Source organism: Mustelus asterias, chromosome 21 (genome assembly GCF_964213995.1).
Source record: "Mustelus asterias chromosome 21, sMusAst1.hap1.1, whole genome shotgun sequence".
Classification (NCBI taxonomy): Eukaryota; Metazoa; Chordata; class Chondrichthyes; order Carcharhiniformes; family Triakidae; genus Mustelus; species Mustelus asterias.
This window is the reverse complement of record NC_135821.1, coordinates 527,013-548,361: the sequence shown is the minus strand read 5'-3', so window position 1 is coordinate 548,361 and position 21,349 is coordinate 527,013. Positions and strand designations below refer to the sequence as shown.

Here is a 21,349-nt window from a genome sequence, read left to right as displayed (position 1 = left end):
TCCACCTAACTTACACATCTTTAGATTGTGGGAGGAAACCAAAGCACCCGGAGAAACCCACACAGAACGGGGAGAACGTGCAAACTCCACACAGACAGTCACCTGAGTCAAACTCGGGTCCCTGGCACTGTGAGGCAGCAGTGCTAACCACTGTGCCACCGAGCTGCCTATAAAGTCCACTGCAACTGGTATTCCATCCAAGTCTCCCATCCAAGTAGTTTAAAGTTTGTTTATTCATGTCACAAGTAGGCTTACATTAACACTGCAATGAAGTTACTGTGAAAATCCCCTGGTCGCCACACTCCGGCGCCTGTTCGGGTACATTGAGGGAGTGGCCAATGCACCCGAACCAGCGCGTCTTTCGGACTGTGGGAGGAAACCGGAGCACCCGGAGGAAACCCACGCAGACACGGGGGAGAACATGCAGACTCCACACAGACAGTGACCCAAGCTGGGAATCGAACCCGGATCCCTGGCGCTGTGAGGCAGCTATGCTAACCACTGTGCCACCGTGCCAAGTACTAACCACGCCTGGAATGAGCTGTCAGAGTTAGTAATAGAGGCGGGTATAGTTTTGTCTTTTAAAAAGCAGTGGTTCACCCCAGCGGGTGAACTAACAGGGAGCTCGCGGGCTGACCCCGCTGGAGTGAAGGGAGACCTTGTGAAGGGCCCCCCAAACCCCAAGAGGTTGGGGGTTAAATTGGGATGCCCTCTGGCAGTTTGATCTCGTTGAGTGGCAATGGGCCAAATGACCGACCTCTGCTCCTATGTCCTATGGTTTTATGGTCTATTTGTCTCCACGTGGGAGTGAGTTCCACATTGGCATCACTCTCTGGGTAAAGAAGGTTCTCCTGCATTCCCTGTTGGAGCGAATGTTATCTTTATGGTCCCTAGCTCTACTTCTAGGAGATTCTTCACCACATCTGTACTTTCAAATGCCTTCCATGTCCTGGCGTCAGTGCATGCCTAAACCTTGCTTTTTGGAAGATATTATTTCGGAAACACGCGCAGAAAGAGAAGGGAAGGAGAAAGGAAACATACCCCCACTTTGAGCATTGCCTTGCTGCGTCAGTGTCCGTGTTTCCACAAAACGGGTGTTGGCGAGGGCGCAGATCAGAAGGACAAAGCGTAGCGACCGATTTCTAACCATGCTGCTAGTCCTAGTCCTGGAATAGAGAGAGAAGGCACACATTTACACAAAGTTACTTCTGGTGAGGAAGATTGGGTCATTCTTTGAAAGACTCCAGGCTGGGATTCTCCCTACAAAATTCCAAGTGGAGAATTCGCGTGGAAATTGGGAGTATATCCCGCTGTGTTTTTTTTTAAGCGGGATTTTCAAAATGAATCTCCCACACACTGTGCATTGCAGAGTGTCTCAGCGTGAATCACACTAAAAAGATCAGTGGGCTGCCGGCTGGAGGGGCCAGCAGCATAGCGCTGCGCCGATCGGTCAGCGCCGAGATTGGTGCGTGTGCCGCACTGCCGGCCTCCCGATCACTGGCTGGCCAGCACCATGGCTGACCAGCCCCTCAACACTGCCCCTCTGATTCCCCCCCCCCTGCCCCAACTCGATTGCTGGCCACCCACCCCGACACCCCCACCGCCGTCCCTGGCCTGCCCAGATCTCCCTCCGCCCCCTCAACGGCAGTCCCAAAACCGCCCCCACCCCTGCTGGCAGATCGACCGCCCCCTCACCCGACGGCCAGCCCCCATCAGCCCCTTCCCTCCCTCTCCCAGGGAGAATGGCAGCGGAACCCCCCCACCCCCAACACCGATCGTTCCCTGCCCTCCATTAGGGCCCTTTCCCCCTCTGCCCCCCCCCCTTGGCACTGCCCGATGCCTGGTGGGCAGTGCCAAGATGCCCCTTAAGCATTGCCACTTTGCCCCCTTGGGCAGTGCTAGGGGGCCAGGCTGGCAATGCCCAGAGGGCATCCCAATTTAACCCCCAACCTCTTGGGGTTTGGGGGGCCCTTCACAAGGTCTCCCTTCACTCCAGCGGGGTCAGCCCGCGAGCTCCCTGTTAGTTCACCCACTGGGGTGAACCACTGCTTTTTAAAAGACAAAACTATACCCGCCTCTATTACTAACTCTGACAGCTCATTCCAGACACTCACCTCCCTCTGCGAAAAAGTTGCCCATCTGGACCCTTTTGTATCTCTCCCCTTAAACCTATGCCCTCTAGTTTTAGACTCCCAGACCTTCCCTCCTTTAAGATACGCCTGAAAAACTCTCTCACTGAGGTTTGGTTCCCCTGACATCTCCTGAGGGGGGTTCAGTGACATATTTTATTTTGTAATATACTCCTGTGAATTGTCTGGAGGATGTTTTGTTATGCTAAAGGTGCTACATAAATACAAGTTGTTGTTGAAAGAATTGGAATCTGGTCAGACCCCATTTGGAGTATTGTGAGCAGTTTTGGACCCCATATCTAAGGAAGGATGTGCTGGCCTTGGAAAAGGTCCAGAGGATGTTCACAAGAATGATCCCTGGAATGAAGAGCTTGTCGTATGAGGAACGGTTGAGGACTCTGGGTCTGTACTCATTGGAGTTTAGACGGATGAGGGGGAGGATCTTATTGAAACTTACAGGATACTGCGAGGCCTGGATAGAGTGCACGTGGAGAGGATGTTTCCACGAGTAGGAAAAACTAGAACCAGAGGGCACAACCTCAGGCTAAAGGGACGATCCTTTAAAACAGAGATGAGGAGGAATTTCTTCAGCCAGAGAGTGGTGAATCTGTGGAACTCTTTGCCGCAGAAGGCTGTGGAGGCCAGGTCATTGAGTGTCTTTAAGACAGAGATAGATAGGTTCTTGATTAATAAGGGGATCAGGGGTTACGGGGAAAAGGCAGGAGAATGGGGATGAGAAAAATATCAGCCATGATTGAATGGTGGAGCAGACTCGATGGGCCGAGTGGCCTAATTCTGCTCCTATGTCTTATGGATGCCTCCAGAGATGGTGGCGTGGTGGTAATATTGCTGGACAAGTAATCCAGAGGTCCAGGCTCTGGTGACACGGGTTCAAATCCCACCAAGGCAGCTGGTGGAATTGTAATTTGGTTAATAAATCTGGAATGTAAAGGGTGGGTTTAGCTCAGCTGGCTGGACGGCTGGTTTGTGAGGTGGAGAGATGCCAACAGCGCGAGTTCAATTCCCGTACCGGCTGAGGTTATAATTTCACAAAATACCTTGGAGTTTCTGTACAAACGTGCAGGACTCTGCATTTTAACCCTCGTAATCACCACACACAATACTGAGAGCACGGATCCGAAAGCAAAACTGAAACGTCCTACCCAGTTTTCTTTCCGTCATAGCTATCAAGCCATGAAATCCTGTAGACAACATATGACTCATTCTTTCGGCATACGCCCCGAAATTAACCACAGTCTGAATCAGCCCATTGCATGTACAGAGCAAGTTACAGCTCGTCAAACAGCAATGGGATTGTTCGACTAAACCAACTTCTGAAATGTAACTCAGCAACAGCTTATCAGTATGTCACGCTATTATACGGTAAAGTTTATTTATTAGTCACAAGTAGGCTTACACTAAACACTGCAATGAAGTTACTGTGAAAATCCCCTAGTCGCCACACTCCGGAGCCTGTCCGGGTACACTGAGGGAGAATTTAGCACGGCCAATGCACCCTAACCAGCACATCGATTCCCAGCTTGGGTCACTGTCTGTGTGGAGTCTGCATATTCTTCCCGTGTCTGCCTGGGTTTCCTCCGGGTGCTCCGGTTTCCTCCCACAGACCGAAGATGTGCAGGTTGAGTGGATTGGCCATGCTAAATTGCCCCTTAGTGTCAGGGGCACTAGCTAGGGTAAATGCATGGGGTTATGAGGATAGGGCCTGGGTGGGATTGTGGTTCGGTGCAGATTTGATGGGCCGAATGGCCTCCTTCCGCACTGTAGGATTCTATGATACTATAATCTTTGGACTGTAGGGAGAAACCGGAGCACCCGGAGTAAACCCACGCAGACACGGGGAAAATGTGCAAATTCCACACAGACAGTGACCCAAGCCGGGAATCGAACCCGGGTCCCTGGCGCTGTGAGGCAGCAGTGCTAACCACTGTACCACCATCCACCCCCCCCCCCCAAATCCATGTAAGCCCTCCTCATCCTCCCTGTACATCACCTTGTAATAAGGTCAAACAGCCTGCCAACAATCGATGGTCCGGGTGGCACGTGAATGCTGCTTCGGTGGATGGGATATTGGTTCATTATTTTAACCCCAGTGGCAGTCAGATCCTGTGGTGCAGCAGGATTGAACATTACAGGGCGTAACGACACCTCTTCCTTTTCCTTTCTGCATTCCTTGCTCTAACTCTGACGAAGGGTCTTCTAGACTCAAAACATTGATTTTATTCTCTCCCCAACAGATGCTGTCAGACTAGCTGAGATTTTCCAGCATTTTCTGTTTTTGTTCCTTGTTCTGGTGTCTGGAATGGAGACCTGAGCCCAGCATTGGCGATAATACAATGGGTGGCATGACGGCCCAGTGGTTAGCACTGCTGCCTCACAGCTCCAGGGACCTGGGTTCGATTCCCGGCTCGGGTCACTGTCTGTGTGGAGTTTGCACATTCTTTACATATCTGCATGGGTTTCCTCCGGGTGCTCTGCTTTCTTCTCACAGTCCAAAGATGTGCAGGTTAGGTGGATTGGCCATGCTAAATTGTCCCTTAGTGTCCAAAGATGTGCTGGTTAGGTAGATTGGCCGTGCTAAAATGCCCCTTCGTGTCAGGGGGACCAGCAGGGGAAATACATCCGGTTACAGGGAAAGATCCTGGGTGGGATTGTTGTCGGTGCAGTCTCGATGGGCCGAACGGCCTCTTCCTGCACTGTAGGGATTCTATGATTCTAACAGCCACTTTTTAAAAAATCCTCTGAAATCCCCTGGCTGTGAATGGATGTCTCGGCACTCTACACCAGCATCCCCCACGATGATGGCATTGCTGCAACGGCCTCAGTACTCAATGCCGTCAACTGCCAGTTTCCAGTTGCAATTTTACAACTCATCCACTTCATCCTGGACCACAATATCTTCACCTTCAACAACCAGTTCTTCATCCAGACACACGGAACAGCCATGGGGACAAAATTCGCACCTCAATATGCCAACATCTTCATGCACAGGTTCGAACAAGACTTCTTCACCGCACAGGACCTTCAACCGATGCTATACACTAGATACATCGATGACATTTTCTTCCTTTGGACTCATGGTGAACAATCACTGAAACAACTCTATGATGACATCAACAAGTTCCATCCCACCATCAGACTCACCATGGACTACTCTCCGGAATCGGTTGCATTCTTGGACACACGCATCTCCATTAAGGACGGTCACCTCAGCACCTCACTGTACCGCAAGCCCACGGATAACCTCATGATGCTCCACTTCTCCAGCTTCCACCCTAAACACGTAAAAGAAGCCATCCCCTACGGACAAGCCCTCCGAATACACAGGATCTGCTCGGATGAGGAGGATCGCAACAGACACCTGCAGACGCTGAAAGATGCCCTCATAAGAACAGGATATGGTGCTCGACTCATCGATCAACAGTTCCGACGCGCCACAGCGAAAAACCGCACCGACCTCCTCAGAAGACAAACACGGGACACGGTGGACAGAGTACCCTTCGTCGTCCAGTACTTCCCTGGAGCGGAGAAGCTACGGCATCTCCTCCGGAGCCTTCAACGTGTCATTGATGAAGACGAACATCTCGCCAAGGCCATCCCCACACCCCCACTTCTTGCCTTCAAACAACCACGCAACCTCAAACAGACCATTGTCCGCAGCAAACTACCCAGCCTTCAGGAGAACAGTGACCACGACACCACACAACCCTGCCACAGCAACCTCTGCAAGACATGCCGGATCATCGACACAGATGCCATCATCTCACGTGAGAACACCATCTACCAGGTACACGGTACCTACTCTTGCAACTCGGCCAACGTTGTCTACCTGATACGCTGCAAGAAAGGATGTCCCGAGGCATGGTACATTGGGGAAACCATGCAGACACTACGACAACGGATGAATGAACACCGCTCGACAATCACCAGGCAAGACTGTTCTCTTCCTGTGGGGGAGCACTTCAGCAGTCACGGGCATTCAGCCTTGGATCTTCAGGTAAGCGTTCTCCAAGGCGGCCTTCACGACACACGACAGCTCAGAGTCGCTGAGCAGAAACTGATAGCCAAGTTCTGCACACATGAGGACGGCCTAAACCGGGATGTTGGATTTATGTCACATTATCAGTAACCCCCACAGCTTGCCTCCTGGACTTGCAGAATTTCACTAGCTGTTCTGTCTGGAGGCAATACACATCTCTTTAACCTGTGTTGAATGCTCCCTCCACCCACATTGTCTGTACATTTAAGACCTGGCTGGCTGTAGAGATTTGCATTCTAATCAGTATTCTGTAATTTGATTTCTGTGTCTGTTTGCACTGTTTGAGAACAGATATCCACTCCATCTGACGAAGGAGCTGTGCTCCGAAAGCTTATGGTATTTGCTACCAAATAAACCTGTTGGACTTTAACCTGGTGTTGTGAGACTTCTTACTGTGCTTACCCCAGTCCAACGCCGGCATCTCCACATTGTGAAAGGTGCACACAGTAAGAGTTTTAACAACACCAGGTTAAAGTCCAACAGGTTTATTTGGCAGCAAACACCATTAGCTTTCGGAGCGCTGCTCCTTCGTCAGATGGAGTGGAAATGTGCTCTCAAACAGGGCACAGAGACACAAAAATCAAGTTACAGAATACTGATTAGAATGCGAATCCCTACAGCCAAAGTTGCGACAGAAATTCAATTAATTGTTTCTCTTGACATCGAGAAAAAAAAAGCAGTGATCTAAGTGACGCAACTTGGGGTTAGCTCCCCTCAGGCATCTCCATTGACACGGCTGCTTCGAGTAGTCAGAGCTCAGTGCTGTCCTGGGCAGTGCAGGTACCAGCACTCACTGTGCAAACAGACAGACATTCCCAAGTCAAACAGGGAGAGGGGCTGTGAGGCCAACTCTGAAAACCCAACAGGCCGCTAGAGCAACTATCCAGAGGCAGTTACAGAGGGCGGACATCTCCCCAACTCTCAGTGAGATTCACGCCAAGCGAATTCGAATCACTTTAAAATGAATGGCGGACAAATTAATTGGAAAGATAACATGTCAAACAAGCAAATGCAAGATCATTCTCTCACCCCTAGTGCCTGCTTTCATAGAATAGAATCCCCACAGCGCAGAAGGAGGCCATTTGGCCCACCGAGCCTGCACCGACCACAATCCCACCCAGGCCCTCTCCCCATAACTCCATGTATTTACCCTAGTTAGTCCCCTGACACTAAGGGGAATTTTAGCATGGCCAATCCACTTAACCTACACATCTTTGGACACTAAGAGACAATTTAGCATGGCCAATCCTGAGTGTACAAAAGTACGTAGTGGTAAATGCGTGGGGTTACAGGGATGGGGCGGGTCTGGGAAAGACGCTCTGTCAGAGAGTCGGTGCAGACTCGCTGGACCAGATGAACATAAGAACTAGGAGCAGGAGTAGGCCATTTGGCCCCTCGAGCCTGCTCTGTCATTCAATAAGATCATGGCTGATCTTTTCATGGACTCAGCTCCACTTACCCGCCCGCTCACCATAACCCTTAATTCCTTCACTGTTCAAAGATTTATCTATCCTTGCCTTAAAAACATTCAATGAGGTAGACTCAACTGCTTCACTGGGCAGGAAATGGCCTCCTTTTGCACTGTAGGGACTTTATGAAGAGCAGGGGAGGCTCACTCTGCTGCCCTGCCCAAGATTCACTCCTCAACCAATGTCATTTCAAACCAAACAGATGACCCAGTCATTGATCTCACTGCGGCTTGTGGGATCCTGCTGTGCACACATTAGCTTGCCACATGCCCCTACATTACAGCAATAATGTGCACAAAGTGCTTTGTCGGCTCGAAAGGGCATTGAGGCTGTGAATGGCGCTATATAACTGCAAGTCTTTTCCGATATCAGAGGCAGTCTTACAGAGGTGTAGAAGATTATTTTAAAAACATGTTCATCTGAACATGAGTTTCTCCTTGGCAAATTGTGGGAGTCGGAAGTTAGGAGGGGTAGCTTGGGAAGGTGGAGTTCATAATGCAAAAAAAAAGGGCGGCATGGACAAGTTGGGCCAAAGGGCCTGTTTCCATGCTGTAAACCTCTGACTCTACAAACAGACCAGCCTCAATCTTATTGAATGGCAGAGCAGAGGGGCTGAATGGCCTACCCCTGCTCCAAATACGTGTGTTCGCAACACACAATAAATTGACAAAGCTTTGACAGAGGGTCATCTGGACTCGAAATCTCAGTTCTTTTCTCCCCTCACAGATGCTGCCAGACCTGAGATTTTCCAGCATTTTCCCTTTTGGTTTCAGCATCCGCAATAATCTGCTTTTTTTTTTTTACACAATAAATCGAACGTTCCAGCTATTACAAGGAGAAGTCGGAACTGAGGATGGTAAACACTATTGGCCAGAGAGAGAGATCAGTGCACGGAATCACACCCACAAAGGCGCAAGTCAAAAACCACGGAATACTTTCAACACAGCTCGCTACTGAATGTGGGGTCCCATCAGGATAAATGAATTGTGTCTAATGGCTGTCTATAATTAGCCTGCGACAAAATACTCCATTATTGTCATGAGCGTTCCCAGACAGACTGAACAGGCTACTAATTCATGGGATGTGGGCGTCGCTGGCTGGGCCAGCATTTAATCCCATCCCTAATTGCCCTCCAACTAAAACGGCTTGCCAGGTCACTTCAGAGAGAATCAGCCACATTGCTGTGGGTCTGGAGTCACGTGCAGTCCAGACCGGGTAAGGATGTTACGTTCCAGTTGTACAAAATCCGAGTTAGACCCCACTGTGAGCAGGTATGGGCACCTCACCATAGGAAGGATGTTTTAGCTCTGGAGGGGGTTTAATGCAGGTTTACAAGAACGATACTTGGACTTTAGGGGTTAAACTATGAGGAGAGATTAGATAAATTATTTGATTTTGATTTGTCACTTGTATTAGCATGCAGTGAAAAGTATTGTTTCTTGCGCGCTATACAGACAAAGCATACCATTCATAGAGAAGGAAAAGAGAGAGTGCAGAATGTAGTGTTACAGTCATAGCTGGGGTTTGATTTATTATTGTCACGTGTATTGGGATACAGTGAAAAGTATTGTTTCTTGCGCGCTATACAGAAAAGGCATACCATTCATAGACAGGGAAGGAGAGCGTGCAGAATGATTTTTTTTTGGTACCTTTTGGTACTGTATTTCTAATGAAAAAAGCCAATCAAATCCAGAGTCCCCACGAGGGACAAACCAGATCTGACAGGACAAGCATATATATATCCTTTGATTTTGATTTGATTTATTATCATCACTTGTATTAGTATACAGTGAAAAGTATTGTTTCTTGCGCGCTATAGACAAAACATACCGTTCATAGAGAAGGAAACGAGAGAGTGCAGAATGTAGCGTTACAGTCATAGCTAGGGTGTAGAGAAAGATCAACTTAATGCAAGGTAGGTCTATTCAGAAGTCTGATGGCAGAAGGCAAGAAGCTGTTCTTGAATCGGTTGGTACGTGAACTCAGACTTTTATATCTTTTTCCCAACGGAAGGAGGTGGAAGGGAGAATGTCTGGAGTGCGTGGGGTCCTTAATTATGCTGACTGAATGGCGGAGGGGGCTTGGGGGGGCTGAATGGCTTACTCCTGTTCCTATGATGGCAAATTCCCTACCCTAAAAGGACTGATGTGAACCAAATGGGTTTTGTACAAGCAATGGTTTTCATGTTAAGACTTTTTAGTTCCAGATTTTTATTGAATTCAAACATCACTATCTGCCGTGGACCTTGGTCCCCAGATCTTTACGCTGTGCCTCTCGATGACTAATCCAGCGAGGATATCACTATGATACACCATGCCAATCACTATCTAATTGGACATTTTGTTCTGGCCCAATGTGTGCGCCCGTCATTAATCCTCAGCTCTGAATTCAGCCAAAGCCACTCGTGGTGCTAATGGACTTCACCCCCGTCATTAACCTGCGGATGTCAAAACTGAGTGCGGATGGTGCTGGATCTAACCCAGCAAGAGTTCCCCCGGACTGTGCCCCGTTCTCCGATTACACCGGGTCCACATTGTGCGTTGGCCTCAGTACCCCAGTTATTCAGGGTTGGGGGGGTGGGGAAGAGACAAACAAACAATCTAATTCTGCTCCCTGTGGGGTTACAGGAATGGGGCTTGGGTGGGATCGTGGTCGGGGCTGACTTGATGGGCCGAATGGGCTCCCTTCTGCACTGTAGGGATTCTATGATTAAAGTTTATTTATTAGCATCACAAGTGGGCTTACGTGGGGTGGCACGGTGGCACAGTGGTTAGCATTGCTGCCTCACAGCGCCAGGGACGCAGGTTCGATTCCCGGCTTGGGTCACTGTCTGTGTGGAGTTTGCACGTTCTCCCCGTGGGTTTCCTCCGGGTGCTCCGGTTTCCCCCCACCGTCTGAAAGACGTGCTGGTCAGGGAGCATTGACCCGACTAGGTGCCGGAGTGTGGCGACTAGGGGATTTTCACAGTAACTTCATTGCAGTGTTAATGTAAGCCTTACTTGTGACTAATAAATAAACTTTAACTTTAGGGGGCGGGGGAGAGAAAAACAAACAGTAATTTTGTTCCTTTTCAAGTTTATTTATTAGTGTCACAAGTAAGGCTTACATTAACACTGCAATGAAGTTACTGTGAAAATCCCCTAGTCGCCACACTCCGGCACCTGTTTGGGTACACTGAGGGAGAATTTAGCATGGCCAATGCACCCTAACCAGCACGCCTTTCAGAATGTGGGAGGAAACCGGAGCACCCGGAGGAAACCCACGCAGACACGGGGAGAATGTGCAGACTCCACACAGACAGTGACCCAAGCCGGGAATCGAACCCAGGTCCCTGGCGCTGTGATGCAGTAGTGCTAACCACTTCCTGACTTAGCGGGCACCCACTGGAGCACATTGACTGATGGCCTGTTCGTATAGAAACCCTACAGTGCAGAAGGAGGCCATTCAGCCCATCGAGTCTGCACTACTTTTAGCCTGGCGGCCTATTCCTATACTTCCAGCCTGGGAGTGAAGCACCATTTCTTTGAAAGCGACAGACAGTTAAGAGAATAGAGTGGTAAAAAGGCAAATCTGAAATATTTAACCAAAATAAAATCCCAGGAACAGGAAAGGGGCAGTAATTTCATCTGCACTTTGTTAAAAGATGAATTTTCACTGCTGTAAAAGGTGTTTAAAGTTTATTTATTAGTGTCACAAGTAGGCTTACATTAATACTGCAATGAAGTTACTATGAAAATCCCCTAGTCGCCACAGTCCTGTGTCTGTTCAAGTCAATGCACCTAACCAGCATGTCTTTCAGACTGTGGGAGGAAATCGGAGCATCTGGAGGAAACCCATGCAGACACGGGGAGAACGTGCAAACTCCACACAGAGTGACCCAAGCTGGGAATCAAACCCGGGTCCCTGGTGTTGTGAAGCAGCAGTGCTAACCACTGTGCCGCCCATACTAGCCTGGAGTCACATGTAGGCCAGACCGGGTAAGGATGGCAGATTTCCTTCCCTAAAAGGACATTAGACATTGTGTCAATATTAGCTCCTTGAAAAGAGACAGCCAATTAATTAGACCCCCTGCTGAGAAAGAGGAAAGCAAAGGTAGTAATCTCAGGATTACTGCCTGTGCCACGGGAAGGTGAGGGCAGGAATGGAGTGAGGTGGAGGATGAATGTGTGGCTGAGGGACTGGTGCAGGGGGCAGGGATTCAGGTTCCTGGACCATTGGGACCTCTTTAGGGGCAGGGGTGATCTGTATACAAAAAACGGGTGGAACTTGAACCACACGGGGACCAATATCCTGGCCGGTAGGTTGGCTAAGGCTACTGGGGAGAATTTAAACTAGATAGGTTGGGGGGAGGGGAGCTAGAAGAGTTGACTAGGATCAAGGAACTAATTGATGGGGGGGGAGGATGCAGGGGTAAGGGGAATTACAAAATTAATGGTAGAGGAGAGGGTGCAAGTGAATGAAGGCGGTAATTTAGATAAGGGAGTAGAGGGAGAGGGTGTTCGCGACTCATCAAAGCGGGTCCAGATAAAAGCTGGAATAAGGACACTTTGCCTGAATGCACGAAGCATTCGGAACAAGGTGAATGAGTTGATGGTGCAAATCAGCACAAGTGGGTACGATCTAGTGGCCATTACAGAAACGTGGCTGAAAGGTGACCAGGACTGGGAGATGAATATCCAGGGGTATCAGGCGTTTAGGAAGAATAGACAGGAAGGAAAAGGTGGTGGGGTCGCGCTATTAATAAGAGATAATATCAGGGTAGTACTGAGGGATGACATAGGCTCTGAGGAACAAAACGTGGAATCGTTATGGGTAGAGATGAGGAATAGTAGAGGGAGAAAGACACTAGTAGGTGTGGTATATAGGCCCCCAAATAATAATGTTGAGGTGGGGAGGGCTATAAACAAGCAGATAAGGGATGCGTGTAAAAACGGAACGGCAATAATCATGGGGGACTTCAACATGCACATTGACTGGCAGACTCAAGTCGGTAAGGGTGGAATGGAGGAAGAGTTCTTAGAATGCTGTCGGGATAGTTTCCTTGAACAGCATGTTACGGAACCGACGAGGGAACGAGCTATTTTGGATCTGGTATTGTGTAACGAGGTAGGTAGAATTAAGGATCTTATTGTGAAGGACCCTCTTGGGTCTAGTGACCACAATATGGTCGAATTTCTGATTCAGATGGAAGAGGAGAAAGTTTGGTCTCAAACCAGTGTCCTCTGTTTGAACAGAGGGAAATATGATAGGATGAGGGATGAATTGGCTAAGGTAGACTGGGAGAGCAGGCTGGCAGGTAGGATAGCTGAGGAACAGTGGAGGATTTTTAAGGAGATCCTTTTCAGTTCTCAGCAAAAATATATTCCAGCAAAAAACAAGGATTGTAAGAAAAGGGAGAACCAGCCGTGGATAACGAAGGAAATAAAGGAGAGTATTAAAATAAAAACAGCTGCGTACAGAGTGGCCAAAAATAGTGGAGAAACAAGTGATTGGGAAAAATTTAAGAAACAACAAAGAGAGACTAAGAAAGCGATAAAGAAAGGAAGGATAGACTATGAAGCTAGGCTAGCAATTAATATAAAAAATGATAGTAAAAGTTTTTATAAATATATAAAAAGGAATAGAGTGGCTAGAGTGAATGTTGGACCCTTGGAGGACGAGAGGGGGGAGTTAATAGTGGGAAATGAGGATAAGAACAGATGATGGGGCCATTCTCACATTGTTGGGGGTGGGTGCTTCTAGAGTGGTCAACTGTAGACACATCTTCAACATTGTAAGTTCTTCATTGGCTGAAAAACACTGTTGGACACCCTGCAGGCAGGAAAGGCGCTATATAAATGCGAGACCTTTCTCACCCATGACCTCAATACCGTTGGCAAGGACAAAGTGAATTATTTAGCAAAACAATTAGTTTATTTACTGACCAGAGTCCTGAACCATTGGATGTACAAAGATGTACATGTGAACCAATCAAATATCCCTGTGTGTGTGGGACACTTTGTCATTAGTGACAGATATTCAGGAACTGCAACGTTATTGCTTTCCAATAATGTCTCCGTAAATCAGAAGGTAGAAGCAAAAACAGAATACAGAAATCTCAAGATGACACAGCACCTGTTATGTCTACATTGGCAGACAAATAAACTTCATCGGTAATGGGCCCTGACAACATTCCAGCAATAGTACCAAAGACTTGTGCACCAGAACTTGCTGCACCCAGAGCCAGCTACAACACTGGCATCTATCCGGAAATGTGGAAAGTTTCCCCTGTACGCCCTGTCCACAAACTCCAACCCGGCCAATCAGTCTACTCTCGATCATCAGTGAATTGATGGAAAGGGTCATCAAACTCAGCAATTGCTGAGCAAACTCAGCTCAGTGACGCCCAGTTTGGGTTCTGTCAGGCTCACTCAGCCCCTGACCTCACTGCAGCCTTGGGTCCAAACATGGAAAAAAAAAAGCTGAATTCCAGAGGTGAGGTGAGAGTGACAGCTCCTTGACAACAAGGCCGCATTCGACCGAGTGTGACATCAAGGAGCTCTGGCAAAACTGGAGTCCATGGGAATCAGAGGGCAAACTCTCCGCTGGTTGGAGTCATACCTGCCACAAAGGAAGACAGTTGCGGTGGTGAGACCATAAGACCATAAGATATAGGAGCAGAATTAGGCCACTCGGCCCATCAAGTCTGCTCCGCCATTCAGTCATGGCTGATATTTTTCTCATTCCCATTCTCCTGCCTTTTCCCCATAACTCCTGATCCTCTTATTGATCAAGATCCTATCTGGAGGTCAATCATCTCAGCTCCAAGACATCACTGCAGGAGTTCCCCAGGGTGTCCAACCATCTTCAGCTGCTTCACCAATGACCTTCCCTCCTCTTGATATGTTCACCGATGATCGGATACTGAAACAGTCCATGTCCAAATGCATCAAGACCTGGACAATATCCAGGCTTGGGCTGACAAGTGGCAAATAACATTCACACCACACAAGCGTCAGGAAATGACCATCTCCAACATGAGAGAATTTAACCATCTCCCCTTGACATTCAATGGCATTACCATCGCTGAATCCCCACCTATCAACAGCCTGGGGGTTACCATTGACTAGAAACTGAACTGGACCAGCCTTATAGAATCCATAGAATCCCTACAGTGCAGAAGGAGGCCGTTCGGCCCACCAAGCCTGTACCAACTCTCTGACAAAACATCTTATCCAGGCCCTATCCCTGTAACACCACATATTTACCCCGCTAACTCTCCTAACCTAAACATCTTTGGTCACTAAGGGGCAATTTAGCATGGTCAATCCACCTAACTGCATATCTTTCGACACTAAGGGGCAATTTAATATGGCCAATCCACCTAACCTACACATCTTTGGACACTAAGGGGCAATTTAGCATGGCCAATCAACCCAACCTGCATATCTTTGGACATTAAGGGGCAATTTAACATGGCTAATCCACCTAACCAGCACATCTTTGGAGTGTGGGAGGAAACCGGAGCACCCGGAGGAAACCCACACAGACATGGGGAGAATGTGCAGACTCCACACAGCCAATCAACCAAGGCTGGAATCGAACCCGGGTCCTTGGCGCTGTGAGGCAGCAGTGCTAACCACTGTGCCACCGTGCCGCCCCTATGGCGACAAGAGCAGGTCAGAGGCTGGGAATCCTGCAGGGAGTAACTCACCTCCTGACTCCCCAAATGTTGTAATTCCTGAATATCTGTCACTAATGACAAAATGTCCGACACACAGGGATGTTTGATTGGTTCACATGTACATCTTTGTATGTCCGATGGTTCAGGACTCTGGGTCAGTAAATAAACTAATTGTTTTGCTAAATAATTCACTTTGTCCTTTCCAACGGTATTGAGGTCATGGGTGAGAAAGGTCTTGCATTTGGGATGTTGGCCTATATCGCGAGGGGGATAGAATATAAAAGCAGGGATGTCTTGATGCACCTGTACAGGGCATTGGTGAGGCCGCAGCTGGAATACTGTGTGCAGTATTGGTCCCCTTATATGAGGAAGGATATATTGGCATTGGAGGGAGTGCAGAGAAGGTTCACCAGGTTGATACCGGAGATGAGGGGTTTGGATTATGAGGAGAGGCTGAGGAGATTGGGTTTGTACTCGTTGGAGTTTAGAAGGATGAGGGGGGATCTTATGGAGACTTATAAGATAATGCGGGGGCTGGATAGGGTGGAGGCGGAGAGATTCTTTCCACTTAGTAAGGAAGTTAAAACTAGGGGACACAGCCTCAAAATAAAGGGGGGTCGGTTTAAGACAGAGTTGAGGAGGAACTTCTTCTCCCAGAGGGTGGTGAATCTCTGGAATTCTCTGCCCACTGAGGTGGTGGAGGCTACCTCGCTGAATATGTTTAAAGCGCGGATGGATGGATTCCTGATCGGTAAGGGAATGAAGGGTTATGGGGATCAGGCGGGTAAGTGGTACTGATCCACGTCAGATCAGCCATGATCTTATTGAATGGCGGGGCAGGCTCGAGGGGCTAGATGGCCTACTCCTGCTCCTATTTCTTATGTTCTTATTTATATAGCGCCTTTCCAACAGTGTTTTTCAGCCAATGAAGAACTTACAATGTTGAAGATGTGTCTACAGTTGACCACTCTGGAAGCCCCCACCCCCAGCAATGTGAGAATGGCCCCATCATCTGTTGTTTAGGGAGGAAGAAATAATGTCCCAGGATATCTAAAGAACACACCTGTTCGTTTTTTACTGGTGGCTCAGGGATCTCTTATATCCACCCGAGAGAGTAGGCAGGAACCTAGTTTAACACCAAGGGGCGGCACGGTGGCACAGTGGTTAGCACTGCTGCCTCACAGCTCCAGGGTCCCAGGTTCAATTCCGACCTTGGGTCACTGTCTGTGCGGAGTTTGCACATTCTCCCCGCGTCTGGCACAAGTCAGGAGTGCGATGGAATACTCCCCACTTGTCTGGATGGGTGCAGCTCCAACAACACTCAAGAAGCTCGACACCATCCAGGACAAAGCAGCCCCGCCTGATTGGCACCACATCCACCATCTTCTCATGGGCAAATAGTGATGCAGGTCTTAGCCAATGACAGCCATACCCCGTGAATGAATAAAGTAAAACGAAAACTTCCAATTTTGCTGCATTTTTAATGTAATCAAAAGCGCCTCAGAAGGACTGGAATGGAATAAGACCTAACCCTAACTGAACCACATCCAGGAGGAATCTTGTTCAGTTCCCAGGAGCAGGGAAGCAAGGTGAACTGGGAAAATTAATTGAGGGGGAGGCCAAGAAGCAGCTTCCCGACGGCAAGATAAAGTTTCAGGGAGGTTTGAAAGCGTGCTGGGCATCTCACTGAGAAGCTTGTCATATATGCTCATTAATAGGTTCGCTCACCAGAATTACGTCCCCCTTCCCCCTGGAAGGGGGAATCCCCCTGGAGAAACAAGTGATTGGGAAAAATTTAAGAAACAACAAAGAGAGACTAAGAAAGCGATAAAGAAAGGAAGGATAGACTATGAAGCTAGGCTAGCAATTAATATAAAAAATGATAGTAAAAGTTTTTATAAATATATAAAAAGGAATAGAGTGGCTAGAGTGAATGTTGGACCCTTGGAGGACGAGAGGGGGGAGTTAATAGTGGGAAATGAGGATATGGCTGAGTCTTTAAATAAGTTTTTTGTGTCGGTCTTCACGGTGGAGGACACAAATAGTATGCCAAATATTAACGATAGAGGGTTGGCAGCAGGAGAAATACTTAATACGATTAATGTTACCAGAGAGGCAGTGCTGGGTAGACTAATGGGACTGAAGGTGGACAAGTCCCCGGGTCCGGATGGAATGCATCCCAGGGTATTGAAAGAAATAGTAAGAAGTTTAACAACACCAGGTTAAAGTCCAACAGGTTTATTTGGTAGCAAAAGCCACTACCAAATAAACCTGTTGGACTTTAACCTGGTGTTGTTAAACTTCTTACTGTGTTTACCCCAGTCCAACGCCGGCATCTCCACATCATTAAAAGAAATGTCAGAGGTAATAGTGGATGCGTTAGTGATTATTTATCAAAACTCGTTGCATTCTGGGGTAGTGCCGGTTGATTGGAAAACGGCTAATGTTACGCCGCTGTTTAAAAAAGGAAGGAGACAAAAGGCGGGTAACTATAGGCCGGTCAGCTTAACGTCTGTAGTAGGGAAAATGCTGGAATCCATTATTAAAGAGGAGATAGCAGGGCATCTGGATAGAAATGGTTCGATCAATCAGACGCAGCATGGATTCATGAGGGGAAAGTCGTGCTTGACGAACATGTTGGATTTTTATGAGGATGTGACTAGGGCGGTTGATGGAGGAGAACCGGTGGATGCGGTGTTTTTGGATTTCCAAAAGGCGTTTGATAAGGTGCCCCATAAAAGGCTGCTGAAGAAGATTAGGGCACACGGAGTTGGGGGTAGTGTGTTAAAGTGGATTGGGGACTGGCTATCCGACAGGAAGCAAAGAGTCGGAATAAATGGGTGTTTTTCCGGTTGGAGGAAGGTAACTAGTGGCGTGCCGCAGGGATCGGTACTCGGGCCGCAACTGTTTACCATTTATATAGATGATCTGGAGGAGGGGACGGAGTGTAGGGTAACGAAGTTTGCAGACGACACAAAGATAAGTGGAAAAGTGAATCGTGTGGAGGACGGAGAAGATCTGCAGAGAGATTTGGACAGGCTGAGTGAGTGGGCGAGGATATGGCAAATGGAGTATAACGTTGAGAAATGCGAGGTTATACACTTTGGAGGAAATAATAACAAATGGGATTACTATCTCAATGGAAACAAATTAAAACATGCTACCGTGCAAAGGGACCTGGGGGTCCTTGTGCATGAGACGCAAAAGCCCAGTCTGCAGGTACAACAGGTGATCAAGAAGGCAAATGGGATGTTGGCCTATATTGCGAGGGGGATAGAATATAAAAGCAGGGATGTCTTGATGCACCTGTACAGGGCATTGGTGAGGCCGCAGCTGGAATACTGTGTGCAGTATTGGTCCCCTTATATGAGGAAGGATATATTGGCATTGGAGGGAGTGCAGAGAAGGTTCACCAGGTTGATACCGGAGATGAGGGGTTTGGATTATGAGGAGAGGCTGAGGAGATTGGGTTTGTACTCGTTGGAGTTTAGAAGGATGAGGGGGGATCTTATGGAGACTTATAAGATAATGCGGGGGCTGGATAGGGTGGAGGCGGAGAGATTCTTTCCACTTAGTAAGGAAGTTAAAACTAGAGGACACAGCCTCAAAATAAAGGGAGGTCGGTTTAAGACAGAGTTGAGGAGGAACTTCTTCTCCCAGAGGGTGGTGAATCTCTGGAATTCTCTGCCCACTGAGGTGGTGGAGGCTACCTCGCTGAATATGTTTAAAGCGCGGATGGATGGATCCCTGAGCGGTAAGGGAATGAAGGGTTATGGGGATCAGGCGGGTAAGTGGTACTGATCCACGTCAGATCAGCCATGATCTTATTGAATGGCGGGGCAGGCTCGAGGGGCTAGATGGCCTACTCCTGCTCCTATTTCTTATGTTCTTATGTTCTTATGTTCTTTCCCCATATCAGTGTTAAAAAAAGCCTCTTCAAATATTTTCCTCTGATACAAAAATTTGAATTAGGGGCAGGTGTAGGGCACTCGGTCCCTCGAGCCTGCTCCAAGATTCAACAAGATCATGGCTGACCTGGTTGAATTCGATGATCAGCCATGATCAAAATGAATGGCAGAGCAGGCTCGAAGGGCTGAATGGCCCACTCCTGCTTTGAGTTTCTCTGTATGTTTCTATGCAACCTCAACCCCATATTCCTGCCTCACCCCCAATAACCCTTCACCCCCTCGTTAATCAAGAACCGATCTAGTTCCGCCTTAAAGATATTCAATGGGTTGAATTTTCCAGCAATTCCAGTCAGTAGGATTTTCCTGTCCCGCCGATGGCAACCTCTCCCCCCCCCCCCCCCCCCACTCACCATCCCCCTCCCCGGTGACAGGTTCCCCAGCGGCGCCACTGTCAAACAAGGCAAAATATCAGTGATATCGGCAGGACTGGAAGATCTTGCCACCGGCGACCATCGAGACCTCTCCCCGCATGAAGCATAATCCTGCTCAAAGATTCTCTGCTTCCACTGCCTTTTGAGGAAGAGACACACACACAGAGACATCTCCTCCTCATGGAAACCCTACAGGACAGAGGGAGGCCATTTGGCCCATCGAGTCTGCACTGACATATTTACCCTGCTAATCCCTCTAACCTACACATCCCAAAACACGAAGTGGCAATTTAGCATGGCCAATCCACCTAACCTGTACATCTTTGGAGGAAACTGGAGCAAACCCACGCTGACACATCAGGGGGAACTAGCTGGGGTAAATACATAGGGTTACGGGGATAGGGCCTGGGTGGGATTGTGGTCGGCGCAGACTCAATGGGCCGAATGGCTTCCTTCTGTGCCATAGGATTCTATGAAACCCACGCAGACACAGGGAGAACATGTAAACTCCACCCAGACAGTGACCCAAGCCGAGGATCAAACCCGGGTCCCTGGCACTGTGAGGCATCAGTGCCAACCACTGTGCCAACCTCTGCGTTCAATGATTTGCGAATGGAAGGAGAAAATAAATGTCTTCCTTCAATCATTTCCTGCCCAAACCTCGCCTCACATGATTACAAAAACCATTTACATAACAACTGGGGAGGAGGAAGAAATGTGTGTGTGTCAGTGCTGAAAGAGGACACGGAAGAGGGAGGTGTCCCAGCCCATGGAGGGGGAAACAATATAGCAGGATTTTCACTCCAACAAGTCCGGACAAATCCACCCTTCCAAATTGTACTGAAATCCAACATTTCAGGGAATTCTCAATATACAATTAACTTCCGCCTGAAAAGAGCCTGGTCGAAACGGGGTGTTTACTATTTAGTCAATGTGTATAAAAGGAGGAATTATTTCCAATTTCCTCAGAGCTGGAGTGACTAAACAATAAAAAGGAGCAAACTCTGAATTATTGCATGTCAGTGTTAATGAGGACATTATGAAAAAAACTAGACTATCTGGTTTAACACTGGAGAGTTTACCTGACTAAAAAACACCCCCTCTCTCTCCTATTCTAAAAAAAATAACTTTTAAGAAAACACACAGTTTTAGAAATCAAAGTCTATTTTCTTTTTAACAAGAGGAGGAGGAGGTATTTCGACACTATGTAGTCAGCCTTCCCCCCACCCCTCTCCACAAACATAACAACCCGATTCACAAAATAAAACATGTTTGGGACTTACACACGCTTTGGTCAGTTTCAGACGCGCCGCTTAAGACAACTGGTAAATTGTAAAGAATCCCAGATCCTCAGCAGAATGTCTCTCCCCGTACATTTCTACAAATCACCATCTTCCTTTCGGTTCCTCCACTCCCTAATAGTCAGGTGTAGCCCAGAGTGTGGCAAACAAGACAGAGAGAGAGAGAAAAATATTGGACGAGAATGTTACTGGATCACTCATCCGCCAATCACATGCTCGCAGGTACGTGAGAAAAGTTGCAATTGCACTTTTAAAAATAGTTGACAAAATTAAAAAGGGGAGCGAGCGCCTTGTTACTTTCAGAAGTGGGTATGGTCACATCTACAAGGGAAGAACTCACCAAAGCCCCTGAGGCAGCACTTTCCAAACCCACCACCATCTAGAAGGACAA

General features: G+C 48.1%; 1 protein-coding gene across 5 annotated transcripts in view; it reads right to left on the bottom strand.

The window, feature by feature from the left end:
- Nucleotides 1–21,117, bottom strand: part of prrg2 (proline rich Gla (G-carboxyglutamic acid) 2) — a 33,912-nt gene extending 12,795 nt beyond the window's left edge. The window contains exons 1-2 of one of the 5 annotated variants that reach the window (XM_078237234.1): nt 20,941–21,117; nt 1,042–1,166 (exon numbers count right to left, since the gene is read on the bottom strand). In XM_078237234.1, coding sequence (XP_078093360.1) covers nt 1,042–1,150 — 109 coding nt within the window. In that variant the 5' untranslated portion in view covers nt 1,151–1,166; nt 20,941–21,117. Of the gene's footprint in view, nt 1–1,041; nt 1,167–3,187; nt 3,312–20,940 lie in introns of those variants that run through there. The other 4 variants (XM_078237235.1, XM_078237233.1, XM_078237232.1 and 1 more) reach the window with 4 other exon arrangements.
- Between the last annotated feature and the right edge of the window lie 232 nt (nt 21,118–21,349).